The 21,421-nt window shown below is 43.4% G+C and overlaps 1 protein-coding gene across 1 annotated transcript in view; it reads right to left on the bottom strand.

Moving 5' to 3' along the window:
• The window catches only part of KCNN3 (potassium calcium-activated channel subfamily N member 3), a 126,256-nt gene that overhangs the window by 26,797 nt on the left and 78,038 nt on the right, over window positions 1-21,421 (bottom strand). Inside the window, exons 4-5 of the mRNA XM_066605890.1 lie at window positions 17,024-17,442; window positions 13,240-13,381 (exon numbers count right to left, since the gene is read on the bottom strand). Coding sequence (XP_066461987.1) covers window positions 13,240-13,381; window positions 17,024-17,442 — 561 coding nt within the window. The remainder of the gene's footprint in view (window positions 1-13,239; window positions 13,382-17,023; window positions 17,443-21,421) is intronic.

Genomic DNA, 21,421 nt, shown 5'->3' with positions numbered 1-21,421 from the left:
GAATTAGAACAAGATATTTTTAATCAACGGGAGGCTGATTATATATTGCCGGCTCTGCTGAGACCGCTAATACCAAAAACGAGGGACGCCTTGAAAGACGGCGTAAGTATAGCCGAAGAGTATGGAAACGGCAAAGCGATCAGCGCGCGGGACAGCATCCATCTGCCTATTTTCTATCTTCTCATTTTATTCCATCCTTCAAAAAACAAAACAGCCATTAAAGTTGAAGGCCTGTTTGAAAATTAAACTTTTTAACTGCGCGTCCGTCCTGGCAGCAAGAAGTGCGCACATCCAGCGGAGGCCGCGCACACAGTGTACCTACAGAAATAAACTGGTAAAAAACCCTTCCAATCCTTATATGTAGGGCCACATGGTTTCTGTACTGAAATCCGTGTTGGAATCAGCGCCATTTTATAGCAATTATTCGAATGCTATGGAAATTCTGGTCTAGATGATGCAGCATGAGGCAAGATGAGCCTCCTGCCTCAGGCGGCAACTCCTAGGGGCAAGGGATTGGGAGCGCAGCAGACAGTGAAGCGATAAAGGACCTGCGATCAGAGGTGGACTCAGCTGGTGGTAAAGGGGCTGCTCTTCCAGTAGAGATATAGAGATGCTGTATTCGATAATCTAGATCACGTGTCAAACACAAGGCCCACTGCCTCATGTTATGTGGCCCGCGGCGTGCAAACGTTGCTCACCACTGCAGCGATTACCAGCTGGGGTGCCGCAGCTCCCCGCTGATAATCGCGCTGTTACCGTTGATCCCGGCGCAAACTGACGTCAGTGTGCAGCCGGGATCCTCCTCCCCCGAGTCCCCTGCTCATCAGTTCCGCAGGAGAGGACTCGGGAGGGGGAAGCGTGCCGAGCGCACACACTGATGTTAGTGTGCATGCGGGCTCAGGGCAAGCAGAGAGGGAGCGACGCTGACAGGAAGGAAGAGGTAAGTATATGGGTTGGGGGGGTGCTGCTTATTACTGCGGGGGCTGCTTATTACTGAGGGGTGGGGGCTGCTTATTACTGGGTGGACTGCTTATTACTGGAGGGGTGCTTATTACTGGGGGGGCTGCTTATTACAGGGGGGGCTGCTTATTACTGGTGGTGGGGGGGCTGCTTATTACTGGGAGAGTGGGCTGCTTATTACGAGGGGGGCTGCTTATTACTGAGGGGGGCGTGCTTATTACTGAGGGGGGGTGCTGCTTATTACTGAGGGGGGGTGCTGCTTATTACTGGGGGGGTGCTGCTTATTACTGGGGGGGCTGCTTATTACTGGGGGGGCTGCTTATTACAGGGGAGGGCTGCTTATTATAGGGAGGGGCTGCTTATTACTGGTTGGGGGGGCTGCTTATTACTGGGGGAGTGGGCTGCTTATTACTTAGGGGGGGCTGCTTGTTACTTAGGGGGGCGTGCTTATTACTGGGGAGGGCTGCTTATTACTGAGGGGTGGGGGCTGCTTATTACGGGGGGAAGGGGCTGCTTATTACTGGGGGGGGCTGCTTTTTACTGGGGAGGGGGTATTATTACTGGGGGTCGGCTGCTTATTACTGGGAGGTCAGCTGCTAATTACTGAGGGGGGGGCTTATTACTGAGGGGTGGGCTTATAATTATAATGTTGCTATAGGGGTTAATATTACTAATTGGGCCACTGTGGGAGTCGTTATTTTTACTGGGGCCACTATCAGGGTCACTATTAGGGCTCGTTCACATGGGTGTAATAGTATTTCGGTCGCATAAATACGCTGCATATTTGCGCAATCGAAAATTGCTTATGCCTGTATATTTGCGTACGTAAAAAGGAACGCAGGTGGGCCCATTGAAATGGTGCGCAAATATGTAGTGAATACATAGGTTTCCTGCAAATTCACCACGTATTTGCGCGGCCCATTCACTTCAATGGCCTATCGTGGTGCGCAGTACGCAACAAAATTGGTCATGCAGTGTGAAAATATACATCACGTGAATGAACTGATTGAAATCAATGGCTTCTATTCACTGCATATTATGTACGCAAATACGCTTGTGTGAACGAGCCCTTACTATACCGTTTTAGGCCCCCTGCACACAAGCGGAAATTCCATGGCGGGATTTCCCACAGAATTTCCGCCAATGGAAGCTGCCATAGCGTTAGAAAACACAATCCTATGCAGACGGCTTTGATTTGTCTGCGCGAAATCTTGCACGGAAAACAAATCGTGGCATGCTCTATTACTGTGTGGGGCTGCTGGCACATCACAGAGCCGGAGCCGCGGGAGCAGGTGAGTGCCTCGCTGGTTCCTGCAGGGGGTCAGGTCCCGCTGCGAGAATTCTCACAGCGGGATCTGACCCGGCCGTCTGCAGGCGGCCTTACAATCGGCCCTTTGAAGGTCACCATAAGCCTGATGTGGCCCTCGGTGAAAATGAATTTGACACCCCTGATCTAGATGGAACCCTGGGACGGAGAGGCTGGGCGCAGGCAAAAATAAGTGAACCCAACTACAACGGAATTTTGCCAATTTCTAGTGTTTAAAGGAAGCATTCCCACAGCGTTTTTCACTGCACTATGTGATTCCATCTGAAGGTTCCGTTACGGCTACTGAAATCATCACTGTAACAGACCGCCACACAGAAACAAACGGAAGCATTCACTGACATTAATGAAACATACAGCACTTTGATGTCCGCTGACAGGGTTTCTGTTCATTTCTGTTATATTTGAAATCTAGAATAACGGTTACCAACGCTACTGCAGTCGTGAAGACTCGAGTCTTTCACATAACCCCTGAGGAAGAAATCCAGTGGAGTAAGATCTGGTGAACCGGACGGCCACCTAAATGATCTGCTGCATCCAATCCAGTGATGAGGAAAGGTGTTACTGAGAGAAGTCCGAACATCTGTACTCCGATGTGCCCCGTCTTACCAGAAATGAGGCAAGCTTGTAGGAACTGTTCCAACGGGTCAAGGTATACAGAGCCAGTTACTGTCCGTGCACCAAAATGGAGCGATAACCCTGTCTCTTACATCTTCTCTGTAGACATGGCGGGTTTCGGTTCCCCATATCCACAAATTATGCTGATTGACATTTCTTGATGGATGAAATGTGGCCTCGTCCGAGAACAGGATCTTTCCAAGAAAGTAAATGTCTGCATTGTAGAGATGAGCGAGCGTACTCGGAAAAGCACTACTCGCTCGAGTAATTTGCTTTATCCGAGTATCGCTGTGCTCGTCCCTGAAGATTCGGGTGCCGGCACGGAGCGGGGAGCTGCAGGGGAGAGCGGGGAGGAACGGAGGGGAGATCTTTCTCTCCCTCTCTCCCGCCCGCTCTCCCCTGCTCCCCGCTGCGACTCACCTGTCAGCCGCAGCGGCACCCGAATCTTCAGACCCGAGCACAGCGATACTCGGATAAAGCACATTACTCGAGCGAGTAGTGCTTTTCCGAGTACGCTCGCTCATCTCTACTGCATTGACATGGTGAAAAGTTTTGATAGAAAACTACCATCTCCGCAGCTTTTTGTCCAACTTCAATTGTTTTAAGGATACATACACAGCCGCCTATATGTTACTCGCTGCGCTGTTGTTGGAAGTACGCTGAATAGATTTCACTGGACTTCTTTGAAACCCCGATTGAATTTCTCCAGTTTTCTTCTTGGAAACACTTTGAGGAGCCCCCAGACTGGTCTAGAACACTATCAGTCATGAGAGACTTCTGAACCCCACCATAATTGTCTGTCCATCAGGCGCGTCTCCTCTGTATACTCGTCGGGAACTTCTTACACTAAAATGATTGATTTTGTCTCGGCATACCATACTACTGTTTGTGCGAGTCGCCATTTTTTTCATGCAATTGTGGTGGTGTGCAATAAGCGAGGTCTTCAGAATTGGGCAGAACTCCTCAGACAAATTATCAAGCAGTAAAACTGTCTGTGTTGCCCGTAGCAACCGATCACAGTATTACTTTTCTTCTACTGCTGAGGTAAAATAAAGGCTGCGCTGTGTTTGGTTGCTATGGGCAACAAAGATGGCTTACACAGGTTTGAAAATAAGGCGCAAAATTTGTTTTTCCTTCATCTGGTGCTCATTACACCCATCATTCCTCATCACTTTATTATAGTAGTTGATTGAAATGTGTGAGGGTTGAACAGAACACTGCAGCGTTTCAGAAGACATACATGGGCACAGTGTACATACCTGTCCTGGTAGGGTTGCTACATCTGTCACAAAAAAATACCGGCCAAGGTAAAAGTGGGCAAAGTTTGGGTCATGGTTTATCACAAAATATGTTTTATACTCTGTTATTCTAGTGGTCCCAGTAGTAATAGTATCCCTACAGTGCCCCCAATAGTAAGTGCCCCCCTTAGTGTCCCCAATAGTAATAGTGACCCCGTTAATAGCTCAAGCAGTAATAGTGATCCCATTAGTTTCCCCAGTAATAATAGTGCCCCCTCAGTGACCCCAATAGTCAGTGCCCCCTCAGTGACCCTAATAGTAATGTGCCCCCAGTAGTGGCCCCAATAGTGTATATATTGGTCCTAGTAGGGTTGCCACCTCTGTCACAAAAAAATACCGGCCAAGGTAAAAGGGGGAGTAGTTTGGGTCATGGCTTATCACAACATAATAATAATAATCTTTATTTGTATAGCGCCAACTTATTCTGCAGCGCTTTAAACAACATATGTTTTTAACTCTGTTATTCTAGTGGCTCCAGCAGTAAGAGGGCCCACTTAGTGGCCCCAATAGTAAGTTCCCTCCCTTAGTGGCCCCAATAGTATAAATGACCACCTTACTGGTTCCAGTAGTAATAGTGATCCCATTAGTTGCCCAAGTATTAATAGTACCCCCAGTAGTGGCCCCAATAGTAAGGGCACCCTTTAAGCCCTCTAGTGACATACCCAGAAAATCTCCAGGGCTTGCTGCACTGACCATGCACTTAAACCCCGGAAGATTTCCGTGGATAGAAATGCTAGGTAGGACACAACGTTATTGTGCCCTGTACACGTTTGCCACTTTGAATTACCTCAGGAAAATCTCTGGGGCTTGCTGCGCTGACATAGTAATAATAAACCTGCCACTGTAGGGGTTAATGGCCCCAATAGTAATAGTGACCCTCTTAATGGCTCCAGCAGTAATAGTGATCCAGTTAGTGGTCCCAGTAGTAATAGTGCTCCCCCCAGTGGCCCCAATAGTTATCTGTCCCCAATAGTAAGTGTCCCTCTTAATGGCCCAAATGTAATAGAGGACCCCAGTAGTGTCTATCTTGGAGGCCCCAATAGTAATAATGCTCCCAGTAGTGGTCCCAATAGTAAATGCCCCCCTTAGTAGTCCCAATAATAATAGAAACCCCCCTAATGCCCCCAGTGGTGATCTCAATTGTAACTGTCCTCCTTAGTAGCCCCGGTAGTAATAGAGACTCTGCTATTGTTCCCAGGAGTAATAGTGACCTCATTAGCAGACCCAGTAGTAATAGTACCTGCATTAGCAGCCCTAGTAGTAATAATGACCCACACAGTGGCCCCAGTAGCAATAGTGACCCCCACAGTGGCCCCACTTGGCATCTGTCTTGTTGTTTTTCTTTTGCCTTGCTCTGGATCAACAAAGGGGGGTCAGAAACAGGCTGAACTAGATGGACATTGCCTTTATTCAGCTTAGCATACTAAGTTACTACTAATAATGACTGCCATAGCATAAGCCCTGGCTGGGAAACAGTCAAACCAGCCAACGCATTCACTTAAAGGGATTGTACCACAATAGCTAGTTATCCACAGGATAACTTGCTAATAGTTGGGGGTCTCACCGCTGAGACACACACCGATCTTAAAAACAGGGCTCCCATGTCCTCTATCCTCCTCACTGTAGAGTCACTGCACCCACTGCAGTGAGCAGCAGATTGAATGCAGTGCTGATGGCGCAAGCACACCAGAGCTCCATTCACTTATAATGCCACTCGGCTATTTCCATCAGCCGCATTAAAATAAATGAAGCATTGACTATGGCCAGCGCTCCATTCAGAGTAACGTCACAGGACACACTTCTTTTGTCAAAATTGGCGGGGGGCCTCAGGGGTGATCAGCAAGTTATGCCTTACTCTGTGGACAGGGCATAACCTGACACTCTGATACAGCCCCTTAAAATGAAGTGCCGTTCTGGATGCCGCCTGCTAGAAACTCACACAAGTCTGGACTCCTCCCTCCGGCATCTGTGTTTGTTAACTGTGCTCTACGAGCACAGACGCCTGTGGGAGGAGTCCAGACTCCTGTGTGAGCGGGCAGCGTCCGGAACAGAACCTCAGTTCATTGACGCTAATCTGCATGTGCGAAAACGTGATGTACACTTCCCACGCAATCCTTGTCGGGAAGTGACATCACTTCTTCCACATGCAGATTCTGACTGGAATGCATTGAACCCTACCTTGATGCATATATGTCGTGGATTTGAGGACGATTCCACAGCATAATACGCCATGGTAGCAAGACCTAAAGCAAAGAGAAAAAAACCTATACAAATGTTGGGGCAACACATAGAACCACGTCCACATCTCCTGCTCTCGGAGGATTATCACGCTGCAGATGCTTTTGTATTTAACGTTTCATGAAAAGAAATTTCCGGAGCATGGTGGCCTTTTTCACACAAGATACGTAGAAGAACGATGGCAGCATAAAAGACTGCAACGTTTCGACCCTCTTGGGGTCTTTGACAAACTCCATGGCAGTTCCTTACATTGAGTTTCTGCATGTAAGTAGCTTTGCTCACAGTTTAGCAATCTTCATATCAAATACACTTCATTTTTTCATACCATGATGACAGCTAGCAGATAAATACTCTTCCCCCATTATGTATTTCGTCCGATACCCAGGTTTCTCTAGAGGAGGGTAGCAGTAGAAAAAATGGGGATTTTCCTTGTTCGAAAGTAGCTGCTCAAGGGGGTATGGTGGATCCCATGGCAGTTCCTTACATTTACATGTGGGTGGCATCAGTCACTTTATGGACCATTTAATTAAATATAATGCCCTAGCCACAGTAGGTGTTTGGCCTTGGCACCATGCCACTATATCCAATGGAGAGGAATATACAAGTTACTCTAGAGTGGTAGAGGTAAACAAAAACCATTCCAAACAGAAGCTTTACAGATAAGAGCTATATAAATCAAAACGGTAGATTCACACAAACAGATTCCTATAGCGTCATCCCTGCGTAGGATCCACAGCAAATCGCATGAATTGAAAGCATGTACTTTCGTTTTTCACTCACAGTCGTGGATACAAATTGCGTATTCTACGAGCGGAGGAAAAATCACAGCATGCTTGATTTTGCTGTGGACTACCTCCATTGAAGTCAATGGAGGCCGTCCGACCCGCAGCTCATACACAATTAACATTGCGTATGGGCTGCCGTTACCCGCACCATCGCTTAGCGGGTATATACAAATATTGAAAAAAATAAGTCTGTACTGCGCGTGACTGCTGGCAAGATGCTGCGGTCATCCCAATACAGAAATCACATGTATGCAAGGTCGCCGGCTGTCTTCACTGCGGGATCCCGCATGCGGAATCAAACCCAGTCGTGGTAAGCTGGCCTGAGTGAGTGTGCATAGCTGTCTTACTATGTTGTAAGTGTGTGACTTGGGGTCAGTGACTTTGGAGTCACGGATTTTGAAAGAGTCACTTATTTAATTACTGCTTATTTGAAATTTTTGCATATATATTTTTCTCTAATCTATCTGTATGTCCATGCTGCACATTTGGAAGCCCAGATTCTGGATCTAAATGTGCAGCTTGCAACACTGAGATCCATTGACACCATGGACAGGGGTTTGCTGCTCACGGAGCACTCGCTGGGGTGGATGGTAGTTTGGGGGTGCAGGATGAGCAGGCAGCTAGCTGGGTGACAGGAGGAGGGGTAGCGGGAAAAGATCTAGGGGGGCTAGTCCTGAACTGGCACACCCCAACAAGTTTGTAAAGTTGATTTCAGGGAACTAGGATGTAAGCTTAGGGCAAGGACCTTCAAAATAGTAACTTCTGAAATATTACCCATACCACTTGCCACACTAGAAAGGCAGCATTCCTGGAGAACTGGGCTAACTTTGCTGTCGGCTACAGGCTCTACCGTAGGGATGGGTGGCACCTCAATGGGGATGGGGCAGCTGTGCTGGGGGAGAAGATGGCTAGAAGGTTGGAGGAGTATTTAAGCTAGGAACCCGGGGGAAGGGCAACCAGAGAGATAGAGAGGAAGATAGTGTAGACCGGGACCTGGGACTAAGTAATGAGAATGGGGCAAAGCAGTGGGAGAAGTTAGTACAGCTAGAAGTGGCAGAGCAATGAGTAGGGATACATGTAATATAAAAAAATAACCAAAACCTTCTAAACTGTATGGTGAATAATGCTAGAATGCCGACCAATAAAATAGACGAACTGAAAGTTACAATGTCTGAGGAAAAGTACGACATAGTGGGAATAACGGAGACTCGGTTGGATGAAAGCTGTTACTGGTCGGTGAACTTACAGGGTGACAGTCTGTTCAGAAGGGATTGTAAAAACCAGAAAGGGAGAGGCGTTTGTCTTTATATAAAATCCTGTTTAAAGCCCATATTATGGGAAGATATTTGGGAGGGAGATGAATATGTGGAGTCTCTGAGAAGAAATACATGGAGGGATAAACAACAATAAAATCCTCATGGGGATTTTCTATAAATCACCAAATAAAACAAAAGCCACCAAATATTACTGAGATAAATAGATAAAGTAGCAAATCGCAATGAGGGGACTTTAACTATCTAGATATAAGCTGGGAAGCTGAAACCTGCGCATCTCATAAAGCTAACAACTTCCTGGCAATTACTAAAGATAATTACTTCACCAAACTTGTACAAGACCCAACTAGGTGGACGGCCATTGTGCACTTAATATTAACCAACAGACCTGATAGAATAACAGGGGTGCAGATTGGGGGGCGCCTGGGAAATAGTGACCATAATGTAATACATTTCAATTTGTCCTTCAAGAGAGTTTATAAAGGGGAGTTACGAAAATACTAACTTTAGGATGGCCAAGTTTGAACAGCTCAGTGATGCCCTTAACCTTATTGACTGGGACAATGTCCTCAAAAATAAGAGTACAAACAATAAATGGGAAATATTTAAAAACATTCTAATTACTTACTGTGAGCGGTTCGTACCTTACAGGAATAAAAGGCTTAGTAATAGGAGAAAACCAACATGGCTTAATTAAGATGTAAAGGGGCAATAAACAGCAAAAAAAAAGTGTTTAAACTACTAAAACAAGAAGGCAGCAATGAAGCACTAAAAACCTATAGGAAAAAAATAAAATTATGTAAAAAGCAAATAAAAGCAGAAAAGATTGAGACAAAAAGACTTGTTGCCAAGGAGAGTAAAACAAACCCTAAACCTTTCTTCAACTATTTAAAAAGTAAAAAGATTAATACTGAAAGTGTTGGCCCTTTAATAAATAATGTAGGAGAAATTGTAGAGGCTGATGAGGAGAAAGCAAATCTATTAAATAGTTTTTTCTCCAGTGTGTTTACAGAGGAAAATGTCAGATGAGATGCAGAGTGATAAAATAAACTCTCCACTAAATGTTACGAGTCTAAAGGCCCATTTAGACACAACGATTATCGCTCAAAAGATGTCGCTCAAGCGACTTTTGGGCGATAATCGTTGTATTATTTACAACGCAAGATGATCACTCAAGATGCATCCAGATGTTTTCTGCAAGGAACGCCCGGCTGTTATACAGCTGAGTGCTCCGTGCGGAGTATGGAGAACAGAGCTGCACCGCTCTGTTCGTCATACCCCATCTGTCATCAGGGAGCGGGATGCAGCTGAAACAATAGTATCAGCTGTATCCCGCTGTGAATCCCTGATGAGGCTCATCGTCGTCTTTTAGCACGCTGAAAGACGAAGATGAGCGACGGGATAACGAAAACTGCACAATGTCAGTGCAGTTACACACAACGATTATCGCTCAAAAGACGGCTTTGAGCGAATTTTGAGCGATAATCGTTGTGTCTAAATGAGCCTTAAGGCTGGTCTCACATGGCTTGATTTGAATTGTATTACCCAGGCATTGAAAGGCATGGACTTATTCCAGTTCACTCAGTAAGAATTGTGGTTCTGAGAGCGGAAGAAAAATTGCAGCATGCTCTATTTTAGCATGGATTCCGCGCGTATCGGCTCCATTCATCTATATGGATGCGAAAGATCCTCAGTGCATATGTAATTAACATTGCATATGGGCAACTTGTTAAGAGACCAGATGCAAAAGCCGGAATTTGGGGGGAGAGAAATTTTTGTTTTTTGCCATGGCGGTCGAACGTATGAGGCATGCATACGCGACCATTTGCAATTTGTTTCCACTGTGGATATCCAGAACCTGAATTCACCTCTTCAAGGGTTTCTAAGAGATGCTATCCTGGAGGACCTCAAGGAAAATGGCTGTATAACTTCATATCAGCATGGGTTTATGAGAGATCGCTCCTGTCAAACCAACCTGATCAGCTTCTACGAGGAGGTAAATTCTAGGCTGGGCCGGGGAGTCACTGGATCTTGTGTATCTGGACTTTTCCAAAGCATTTGATACTGTGCCTCATAAAAGGTTGGTATATAAAATGAGAATGCTTGGTCTGGGCAACAATGTGTGTAAGTGGGTAAGTAACTAGTCAGTGATAGAAAGCAGAGGGGGGTTATAAATGGTACATACACTACTTGGGTCACCATTACAAATGGGGTACCACAGGGGGCAGTACTAGAGGGGTTACCATTACTAGTGGGGTACCACAGGGGTCAGTATTGGAGGGGTCACCATTACTAATAGGGTACCACAGGGGGCAGTACTGGAGGATCACTGTTGCTAGTGAGGTACCACAGAAGTCAGTACTAGAGGTGTCACCGTTACTATTGGGGTACCACAGGGATCAGTATTGGAGGGGTCACCGTTACTAGTGGGGTACCACAGGGGGCAGTACTGGAGGGATTACCGTTACTAGTAGGATACCACAGTGGGCAATATTGAAGGGTCACTGTTGCTAGTGCGGTACAACAGGGGGCAGTATTGGAGGGTCACTGTTACTAGTGGGGGTACCACAGGGGGCAGTATTGGAGGGTCACTGTTACTAGTGGGGGTACCACAGGGGGCAGTATTGGAGGGTCACTGTTACTAGCGGGGTATCACAGGGGTCTGTTTTGGGCCCTAGAGCAACCAGTGTCAGGCAGCTGCTGCCAAGGAAATTAGGAACATGGGGGGCATCCAAAGAGGTCTATGGGGGCACATGATGAGGACTTTGTTCTTTCTATCTGCAAGTCACTGGTCAGACCACACATGGAATATCGTGGACAGTTTTGGGCACCAGTACTCGAGGAGGACATATCAGAGCTTGAGCGAGTACAAAAGTGGCAACTAAAGTAATAAATGGAATGGCGCACTACCATACCCAGAGATGGTATCAAAATTGGGATTATTTCGTTTAGGAAAAAAGACGTCTGAGGGGCAAACTAATAATTATGTATAAATATACCTGGGGTAAGTACAGAGATCTCTCCCATCATCTATTATACCAAGGACTGTAACAAGGGGGCGCTCTAATAACTATAGATATATCAGGGGTCAGTACAGAGATCTCTCCCATCATCTATTATACCCAGGACTGTAACAAGGGGGCGCTCTAATAACTATGTATAGATATATCAGGGGTCAGTACAGAGATCTCTCCCATCATCTATTATACCCAGGACTGTAACAAGGAGGCGCTCTAATAACTATGTATAGATATATCTGGGGACAATACAGAGATCTCTCCCATCATCTATTATACCCAGGACTGTAACAAGGGGGTGCTCTAATGCCTATGTATAATATATCAGGGGTCAGTACAGAGATCTCTCCCATCATCTATTATACCCAGGACTGTAACAAGGGGGCGCTCTAATAACTATGTATAGATATATCAGGGGTCAGTACAGAGATCTATCCCATCATCTATTATATCCAGTAATGTAACAAGGAGGTGCTCTAATAACTATGTATCAATATATCAGGGGACAATACAGAGATCTCTCCCATCATTTATTTATACCCACAACTGTAACAAGGGGGCACTCTAATAACTATGTATAGATATATCAGTGGTCAGTACAAAGATCTCTTCCATCATCTATTTATACTCAGGACTGTAGCCAAGGGGAGCTCTAATAACTATGTATAGATATATCAGGTGTAAGTACAGAGATCTCTTCAATCATCTATTATACCTGGACTGTAACAAGGGGGCATTCAAATAACTATGTATAATTTATCAGGGGTCAGTACAGGGATCTATTCCATCATCTATTATACCCAGGAATATAACAAGGGGGCGCTCTAATAACTATGTGTCAGGGACAATAAAGAGATCTCTCCCATAATCTATTTATACCCAGGACTGTAACAAGGGGGCGCTCTAATAACTATGTATAAATACATCAGGGGTCAGTACAGAGATCTCCCATTATCTATTATACCCAGGACTGTAACAAGGGGGCGCTCTAATAACTATGTATAAATATATCAGGGGTCAGTACAGAGATCTCTCATTATCTATTATACCCAGGACTGTAACAAGGTGGCGCTTTGATAGCTATATATAATATATCAGGGACAATACAGAGATCTCTCCCAACATCTATTTATACCCAGGACTGTGACTGTAACAAGGGGGCAACCTATACATCGAGAGGAAAGAGGGTTTATACACTGACATAGAAGGGTGTTCTTTACTGTAAGACCAGTGAGGCTATGTAACTCTCTCCTGCAGGTGTGGTGATGGCAAATTCCATAAAAATAAAAGAGTACAAGAGAGGCCTGGACACCTTTCTTGAATATTACAATATTATATTTATGTTATAATCTCTAATAATTTCAGAAGGTTTGGTGATTCAGGGATTATTCCGATTGACAGATTGGAGTCAGGAAGGAATTTTTTCCCTTAAATGGTTAAAATTGGCTTCTACTTCATTGCGGTTTACTTTGCCTTCCTCTGGATCAACATTGGGGTGTAAATAGGCTGAACTGGATGGACATGTGTCTTTTGTCAGGCTTACTTACTACTGTATATTACTATGTAATCACCTCATAAAAATCTAGCATGGTGATTTTACTTGCCCTCTGAGAGCAGACATTCCAGGGTGTTTGGTGGACCCCATGGCAGTTCCTTACATTGAATTTCTGCATGTGGGTAGCTTTGGTCACACTATGGCAACCCTTGTATTAAATACACTCTTACCATGATGCCAGTTAGCAGGCAGACACCCTTCCCACAGTAGGTGTTTGGCACCATGTCACCATAGCCAATGGAGAGGAACGTTATGGAAATCAACCACATGGCACCTAGAAAATTGCTGGTGACGTCCTGCTGGTCATGATATCTGCAGATGAAACAGACAAGGTTATATTAGAACATGGCGTCCAATCATAACCTCTCAATTAGTGATTCAACTGTCAGCCAAATCAAAAAAGAAATAGCCAGCAGCACTCCAACTCTTGACCACACAAGTGGATAAATGTGGTGCCTCCTCCAATATGACCGTTGACCCCTCGGTCCCAACTGGTGTACCCAAGGATTTGTTATGTTGCAGCACTCAGGAACTCATAGATAAATCCAGGTTGAATAGAAATTACAAGGCGATTCTATTCGGACTCCACAAGACAAATAGACATGCAACGTAGTTCCTGAGTGCCGCAGCATAACGAATCCTTGCAACATATTCACAGCCGCCCCTTGCAACATATCCATAGCCACCCCATGCACAATATCCACAGCCACCCCATGCACAATATCCACAGCCACCCCATGCACAATATCCACAGCCCTGCATCCCACTATAACCCCATCCACCCCTCACACTATATCTACATCCGCCCCTAACACCATATCCACAGCCCCCCTCACACCATATCCACAGCCCCCCTCACACCATATCCACAGCCCCCCCCTCACACCATATCCACAGCTGCCCCATGCTCCATATCCACAGCCACCCCTCACAACATACCCACAGCCGCCCCTTGTACAATATCCACAGACGACCCTCACAACACATCCTCATCCGCCTCTCACACCATATCCACAGCCGCCCCTTGCACCATATACACAGCCGGCCCTTGCACCATATCCACAGCCACCCCTTGCACCATATACACAGCTGCCCCTCACAACATATTCACAGCCGCTCCATGCACAAGTGATATCTATGAGGGCAACGAAATATCATTTGATTATTTATTTGCTATTTCTTTTTCCTAACTTTGCTTTTCTTGCGTTTTTTTCCATCGTAGTCTCTGGTCAATAGGAAAGGTTACATTGAAGGATAGGATTTATAGAAGTGCGGATTTTCCTGGCGGTGATCATTGTCACACATTCTGCAAATCACTTTTACTCAGTAAATGTATGAATGCGTCACGTGACCGATGGTCACAGGTGACATTGCAGATGAAAAGACGTGCTACTAATACTGAATGGCCTTCTTCACCCTGGAGGATATCTAAGACCATTTTCCGCCCGGCTGGCTCGCCACTGATACAGTGGGTAATGTGTAATCTTGTTTACAACCATTTTCATGCTCTGTAAAAATCCTTTTAGATTTAAGGGGCCCCTCCTTAGAATAAACATATATTTCTTAGCCGTTGTGGCAGAATCACATATCCACAGCGTTGTTTGCGATTGCTTAGATGGTGATGACATCAGTAATATAGCCGTAAAATTGCTTACATTTTCAAAATCCCTGTCTCATTTTGTTCACACTTATTAGTGTAGCCCCTGGTATCACAGGCTCTACTTCTGTAACGCTGGCCATACACTTTACATAGCTATTGGCTCAGCCGAGCGATCATGTGACCCCAGTAGGGATGAGAGAGCAGATTTCTTCCATGGATTTGCACTTCAGTTTACCATGGACCCAGAAGCAAAATTTTCAGTGGGCAAATCCATTTGGGGATTTCTTGTCAAGAAGTGACATACCACTTTTTTCCACCACTCACACTATATGCACAGACATCCCTAACACCATATCCACAGTCCCCCCCTCACACTATATCCACAGCCCCACCTCACACTATATCCACAGCCCCACCTCACACTATATCCACAGCCCCACCTCACACTATATCCACAGCCCCACCTAACACCATATCCACAGCCCACCTCACACTATATCCACAGCCCCACCTCACACTATATCCACAGCCCCACCTCACACTATATCCACAGCCCCACCTCACACCATATCCACAGTCCCCCCCCCCCTCACACTATATCCACAGCCACACCTCACACTATAACCCAATCCACCCCTCAGACTATATCCACATCCGGCCTCACATCATATCTACAGACGACCCTCACAACATATTCACAGCCGCCCCATGCACTATATCCACAGCCCCGCCTCACACCATGTCCACAGCCCCCCCTCACATCATATCCACAGCTGCCCCTTGCAACATATCTACAGCCACCTCTTGCACCATATCCAAAGCCGCCTCTTGCACCATATCCACAGCTGCCCCTTGCACCATATCCACAGCCGCCCCTCACAACATATCCACAGCCGCCCCTTGCACAATATCCACAGACGACCCTCACAACACATCCTCATCCGCCCCTCACACCATATCCACAGCCACCCCTCACAACATATCCACAGCCGCCCCTCACACCATATCCACAGCCACCCCTCACAACATATTCACAGCCGCTCCATGCACAATATCTGCAGACGACCCTCACAACACATCCTCATCCGCCCCTCACACCATATCCACAGCCGCCCCTCACAACATATTCACAGCCGCCCCATGCACAATATCTGCAGACGACCCTCACAACAGATCCTCGTCCACCCATCGCACTATATCCACAGTTGCCCCTCACACTATATCCACAGCCGCCGCTCACATTATATCCACATCCGGCCCCTTACACCATATCCACAGCTGTCCCTCAGAAACCCTGGGGACCCCTTTCTGTCCCAGTCCCAACCTGAAAGCCTCCTGCTGTCCCAACCCCAACCTGGGATGCCCCTTCTGTTCCAGTCCACTCTTGTCTGCAGACCAGTGATATTTCTGTTGTTTACCAGAGACCACCTAAGGGCCTGATGCCCAATATTCCTGCCGACAAGGCATCTTTTGCACCCGGCACAGACACATAAATCAGCAATTTTCATATCTCCGCTCCTAATCAACATTAGTCCATTAAACATATTACCGCCATCAAGTAGATGGGATTCTACACAGGGGAAGGTGTGCTCCGCCAGAGAGTAGAAAAGCCTAATGGTCTTGTCATAATCGCTCCCGCTAAATAGCTTTTACTGAAAAAGTCATTATTTTATTAACGCCAATATTACGGATGTCGATGACTGCATCGCTGTGCATGTGGTGAAGGAGCCGCAAGAATACACTGAATTTGTCTTACACTGTAACACTTTGGTAAATAGTCACATCTACGACTACAAAAACAACTGTAGCTACAGATTTCTGACTGTAGCTCTGGATGTGATTGGAGTATACAATGTAACATAAAAGCAGAAGAGTTGTGAATGCTGATCTGGATGTGACTGGAGTGAAGAATGACGCATAACAGGAGAATTGTAAATTGAGCTCTGGATGGGACTGAAGTTTAAAATGAGAGATAGCAGGAGAATTGTGAATGCAGCTCTGGATGTGACTGGAGTGAAGAATGACTCATAACAGGAGAATTGTGAATGCAGCTGTGGATGTGACTGAAGTGTAGAATTAGAAATAACAGTAGGTTTGTGAATGCAGCTCTGGATGTGACTGAAGTGTAGATTAGAGAGAGCAGAAGAATTGTGAATGCAGCTTGGGATATGATTGCTTATTAGACATTGTAATAACAGATTGTTGACTTGAGCTCTGGACATGACTGGAGTATAAAATGAGACATAACAGCTGAATTGTGAATGCAGCTCTGGATGTTACTGCAATATATCATTTAATTGCTGACAACTGAAGCAAAGCTGCACAACAGTTGACATTATCCCAGCTGCCCTTACCTCTCACAGACACGCACGGTCCACGCAGCGATAATCCATAAGGAGATGCTGAAGACCAGTAACACAGTGCCGGGGCAGATGGTCATCAAAGTCTTCATAACAAAGCGAGTGTTAAAGTTGATCTTGTTGAGCGCGCCTATACTACGGGACGAAGCGTCCGTAAAAAGTTTACTGTGCAAGAGCATGACCCGGGCGATTAAGTAGAGCCGTAGGAACATGGGGATGGAGAGAATAATGTCCACGTCAGCCTCGGCCTGAGACGGAGTATAGGAGAAGGCGAGGCGGGCATTCCAGAAGAACTTGTACTCGCCAGGGATGGGATGAATGGCACAGATGAGCAGCTCCAGGCTGATGTAGAAAATCCGCTCGTAGGTCATAGCGATCCTCCAGTCATCTGCACCATTGTCAATGACGAACAACTAGAGCAGGAGAGAGAGAGAAAGACATCCCATAAGACTCACCAAACAAACCACCATATGCAGAACAATCACTGTCTTATCATCTATATGACTATTCTACATGATGTAAACAGATAGCAAAACTCTCTCACATAGACCACAAGGTGGCAGTATTATAGTAGTATCCCTGTACATAGGAGCAGTATTATACTACTTATATTCTTGTATATAGGGGGCAGTATTATAGTAGTTATAGTCTTGTACATAGGGGGCAGTATTATAGTAGTTATATTCTTGTACATAGGAGGCAGTATTATAGTAGTTATATTCTTGTACATAGGAGCAGTATTATAGTAGTTATATTCTTGTACATAGGAGGCAATATTATAGTAGTTATATTCTTGTATATAGGAGCAGTATTATTGTAGCTATATTCTTGTACATGGGGGGCAGTATTATAGTAGTTATATTCTTGTACATGGGGGGCAGTATTATAGTAGTTATATTCTTGTACATAGGAGGCAGTATTATAGTAGTTATATTCTTGTACATAGGGGACAGTATTATAGTAGTTATATTCTTGTACATAGGAGGCAGTATTATAGTAGTTATATTCTTGTACATGGGAGGCAGTATTATAGTAGTTATATTCTTGTACATGGGGGGCAGTATTATAGTAGTTATATTCTTGTACATGGGGGGCAGTATTATAGTAGTTATATTCTTGTACATGGGGGGCAGTATTATAGTAGTTATATTCTTGTACATAGGGGGCAGTATTATAGTAGTTATATTCTTGTACTTAGGGGGCAGTATTATAGTACTTATATTCTCGTACATAGGGAGCAGTATTATAGTAGTTATATTCTTGTACATAGGGAGCAGTATTATAGTAGTTTTATTCTTGTACATAGTAGGCAGTATTATAGTAGTTATATTCATGTACATCGGGGGCAGTATTATAGTAGTTATATTCTTGTACATAGGAGCAGTATTATAGTAGTTATATTCTTGTACATAGGGGGCAGTATTATAGTAGTTATATTCTTGTACATAGGAGGCAGTATTTTAGTAGTTATATTCTTGTACATAGGAGGCAGTATTATAGTAGTTATATTCTTGTACTTAGGGGGCAGTATTATAGTAGTTATATTCTTGTACATGGAGGCAGTATTATACTAGTTATATTCTTGTACATGGAGGCAGTATTATAGTAGTTATATTCTTGTACATGGAGGGCAGTATTATAGTAGTTTTATTCTTGTACATAGGGGACAGTATTATAGTAGTTATATTCTTGTACATAGGGGGCAGTATTATAGTAGTTATATTCTTGTACTTAGGGGGCAGTATTATAGTAGTTATATTCTTGTACATGGAGGCTGTATTATACTAGTTATATTCTTGTACATGGAGGCAGTATTATAGTAGTTATATTCTTGTACATGGAGGGCAGTATTATAGTAGTTTTATTCTTGTACATAGGGGACAGTATTATAGTAGTTATATTCTTGTACATAGGGGGCAGTATTATAGTAGTTATAGTCTTGTACATGGGAGGCAGTATTATAGTAGTTATATTCTTATACATAGGAGGCAGTATTATAGTAGTTATATTCTTGTACATAGGAGGCAGTATTATAGTAGTTATATTCTTGTACATAGGGGGCAGTATTATAGTAGTTATAGTCTTGTACATGGGAGGCAGTATTATAGTAGTTATATTCTTATACATAGGAGGCAGTATTATAGTAGTTATATTCTTGTACATAGGAGCAGTATTATAGTAGTCATATTCTTGTACATAGGAGCAGTATTATAGTAGTTATATTCTTGTACATAGGAGCAGTAATATAGTAGTTATATTCTTGTACATAGGGGGCATATATTATAGTAGTTATATTCTTGTACATAGGAGACAGTATTAAAGTAGTTATATTCTTGTACATAGGAGCAGTATTATAGTAGTTATAGTCTTGTACATAGAGAGCAGTATTATAGTAATTATATTCTTGTACATAGGAGGCAGTATTATAGTAGTTATATTCTTGTACATAGGAGCAGTATTATAGTAGTTATATTCTTGTGCATAGGGGGCAGTATTATAGTAGTTATATTCTTGTACATAGGGGGCAGTATTATAGTAGTTATATGCTTGTATATAGGAGCAGTATTATAGTAGTTATATTCTTGTACATAGGAGCAGTATTATAGTAGTTATATTCTTGTACATAGGAGCAGTATTATAGTAGTTATATTCTTGTGCATAGGGGGCAGTATTATAGTAGTTATATTCTTGTGCATAGGGGGCAGTATTATAGTAGTTATATTCTTGTACATAGGATCAATATTATAGTAGTTATATTCTTGTATATAGGGGAGAGTAATATAGTAGTTATATTCCTGTACATAGGGGCAGTATTATAGTAGTTATATACTTGCACATAGGAGGCAATATTATAGTAGTTATATTCTTGTACATGGGAGGCAGTATTAGAGTAGTTATATTCCTGTACATAGGGGGCAGTATTATAGTAGTTATATTCTTGTACATAGGGGCAGTATTATAGTAGTTTTATTCTTGTACATAGGGGACAGTATTATAGTAGTTATATTCTTGTACATAGGGGGCAGTATTATAGTAGTTATAGTCTTGTACATGGGAGGCAGTATTATAGTAGTTATATTCTTATACATAGGAGGCAGTATTATAGTAGTTATATTCTTGTACGTAGGGGGCAGTATTATAGTAGTTATATTCTTATACATAGGAGGCAGTATTATAGTAGTTATATTCTTGTACATAGGGAGCAGTATTATAGTAGTTATAGTCTTGTACATAGAGAGCAGTATTATAGTAGTTATATTCTTGTACATAGGAGCAGTATTATAGTAGTCATATTCTTGTACATAGGAGCAGTATTATAGTAGTTATATTCTTGTACATAGGAGCAGTATTATAGTAGTTATATTCTTGTACATAGGGGGCATATATTATAGTAGTTATATTCTTGTACATAGGAGACAGTATTAAAGTAGTTATATTCTTGTACATAGGAGCAGTATTATAGTAGTTATAGTCTTGTACATAGAGAGCAGTATTATAGTAATTATATTCTTGTACATAGGAGGCAGTATTATAGTAGTTATATTCTTGTACATAGGAGCAGTATTATAGTAGTTATATTCTTGTACATAGGAGCAGTATTATAGTAGTTATATTCTTGTGCATAGGGGGCAGTATTATAGTAGTTATATTCTTGTGCATAGGGGGCAGTATTATAGTAGTTATATTCTTGTACATAGGATCAATATTATAGTAGTTATATTCTTGTATATAGGGGAGAGTAATATAGTAGTTATATTCCTGTACATAGGGGCAGTATTATAGTAGTTATATACTTGTACATAGGAGGCAATATTATAGTAGTTATATTCTTGTACATGGGAGGCAGTATTAGAGTAGTTATATTCCTGTACATAGGGGGCAGTATTATAGTAGTTATATTCTTGTACATAGGGGCAGTATTATAGTAGTTATATACTTGTACATAGGAGGCAGTATTATAGTAGTTATATACTTGTACATAGGAGGCAATATTATAGTAGTTATATTCTTGTACATGGGAGGCAGTATTAGAGTAGTTATATTCCTGTACATAGGGGGCAGTATTATAGTAGTTATATTCTTGTACATAGGGGGCAGTATTATAGTAGTTATATTCTTGTACATGGGAGGCAGTATTAGAGTAGTTATATTCCTGTACATAGGGGGCAGTATTATAGTAGTTATATTCCTGTACATAGGGGGCAGTATTATAGTAGTTATTTTCTTGTACACAGGGCGGCAGTATTTTATTAATTTTGTCCTTGGTTATTGGCAATTTTATATGAATGTTTGTGGAGTGAATATACATCAACCACACGGAGAAAAGTTTTGTATAGCCACTGTTATAACAGAACTGCAGATTTGGGAATATTTTAGCTGGTTGTATAAAAC

The sequence above is a fragment of the Eleutherodactylus coqui genome, chromosome 6 (assembly GCF_035609145.1).
Source record: "Eleutherodactylus coqui strain aEleCoq1 chromosome 6, aEleCoq1.hap1, whole genome shotgun sequence".
Taxonomy (NCBI): domain Eukaryota; kingdom Metazoa; phylum Chordata; class Amphibia; order Anura; family Eleutherodactylidae; genus Eleutherodactylus; species Eleutherodactylus coqui.
The sequence above is the reverse complement of the archived record's forward strand: the minus strand, read 5'-3'. Positions and strand labels throughout refer to the sequence as shown.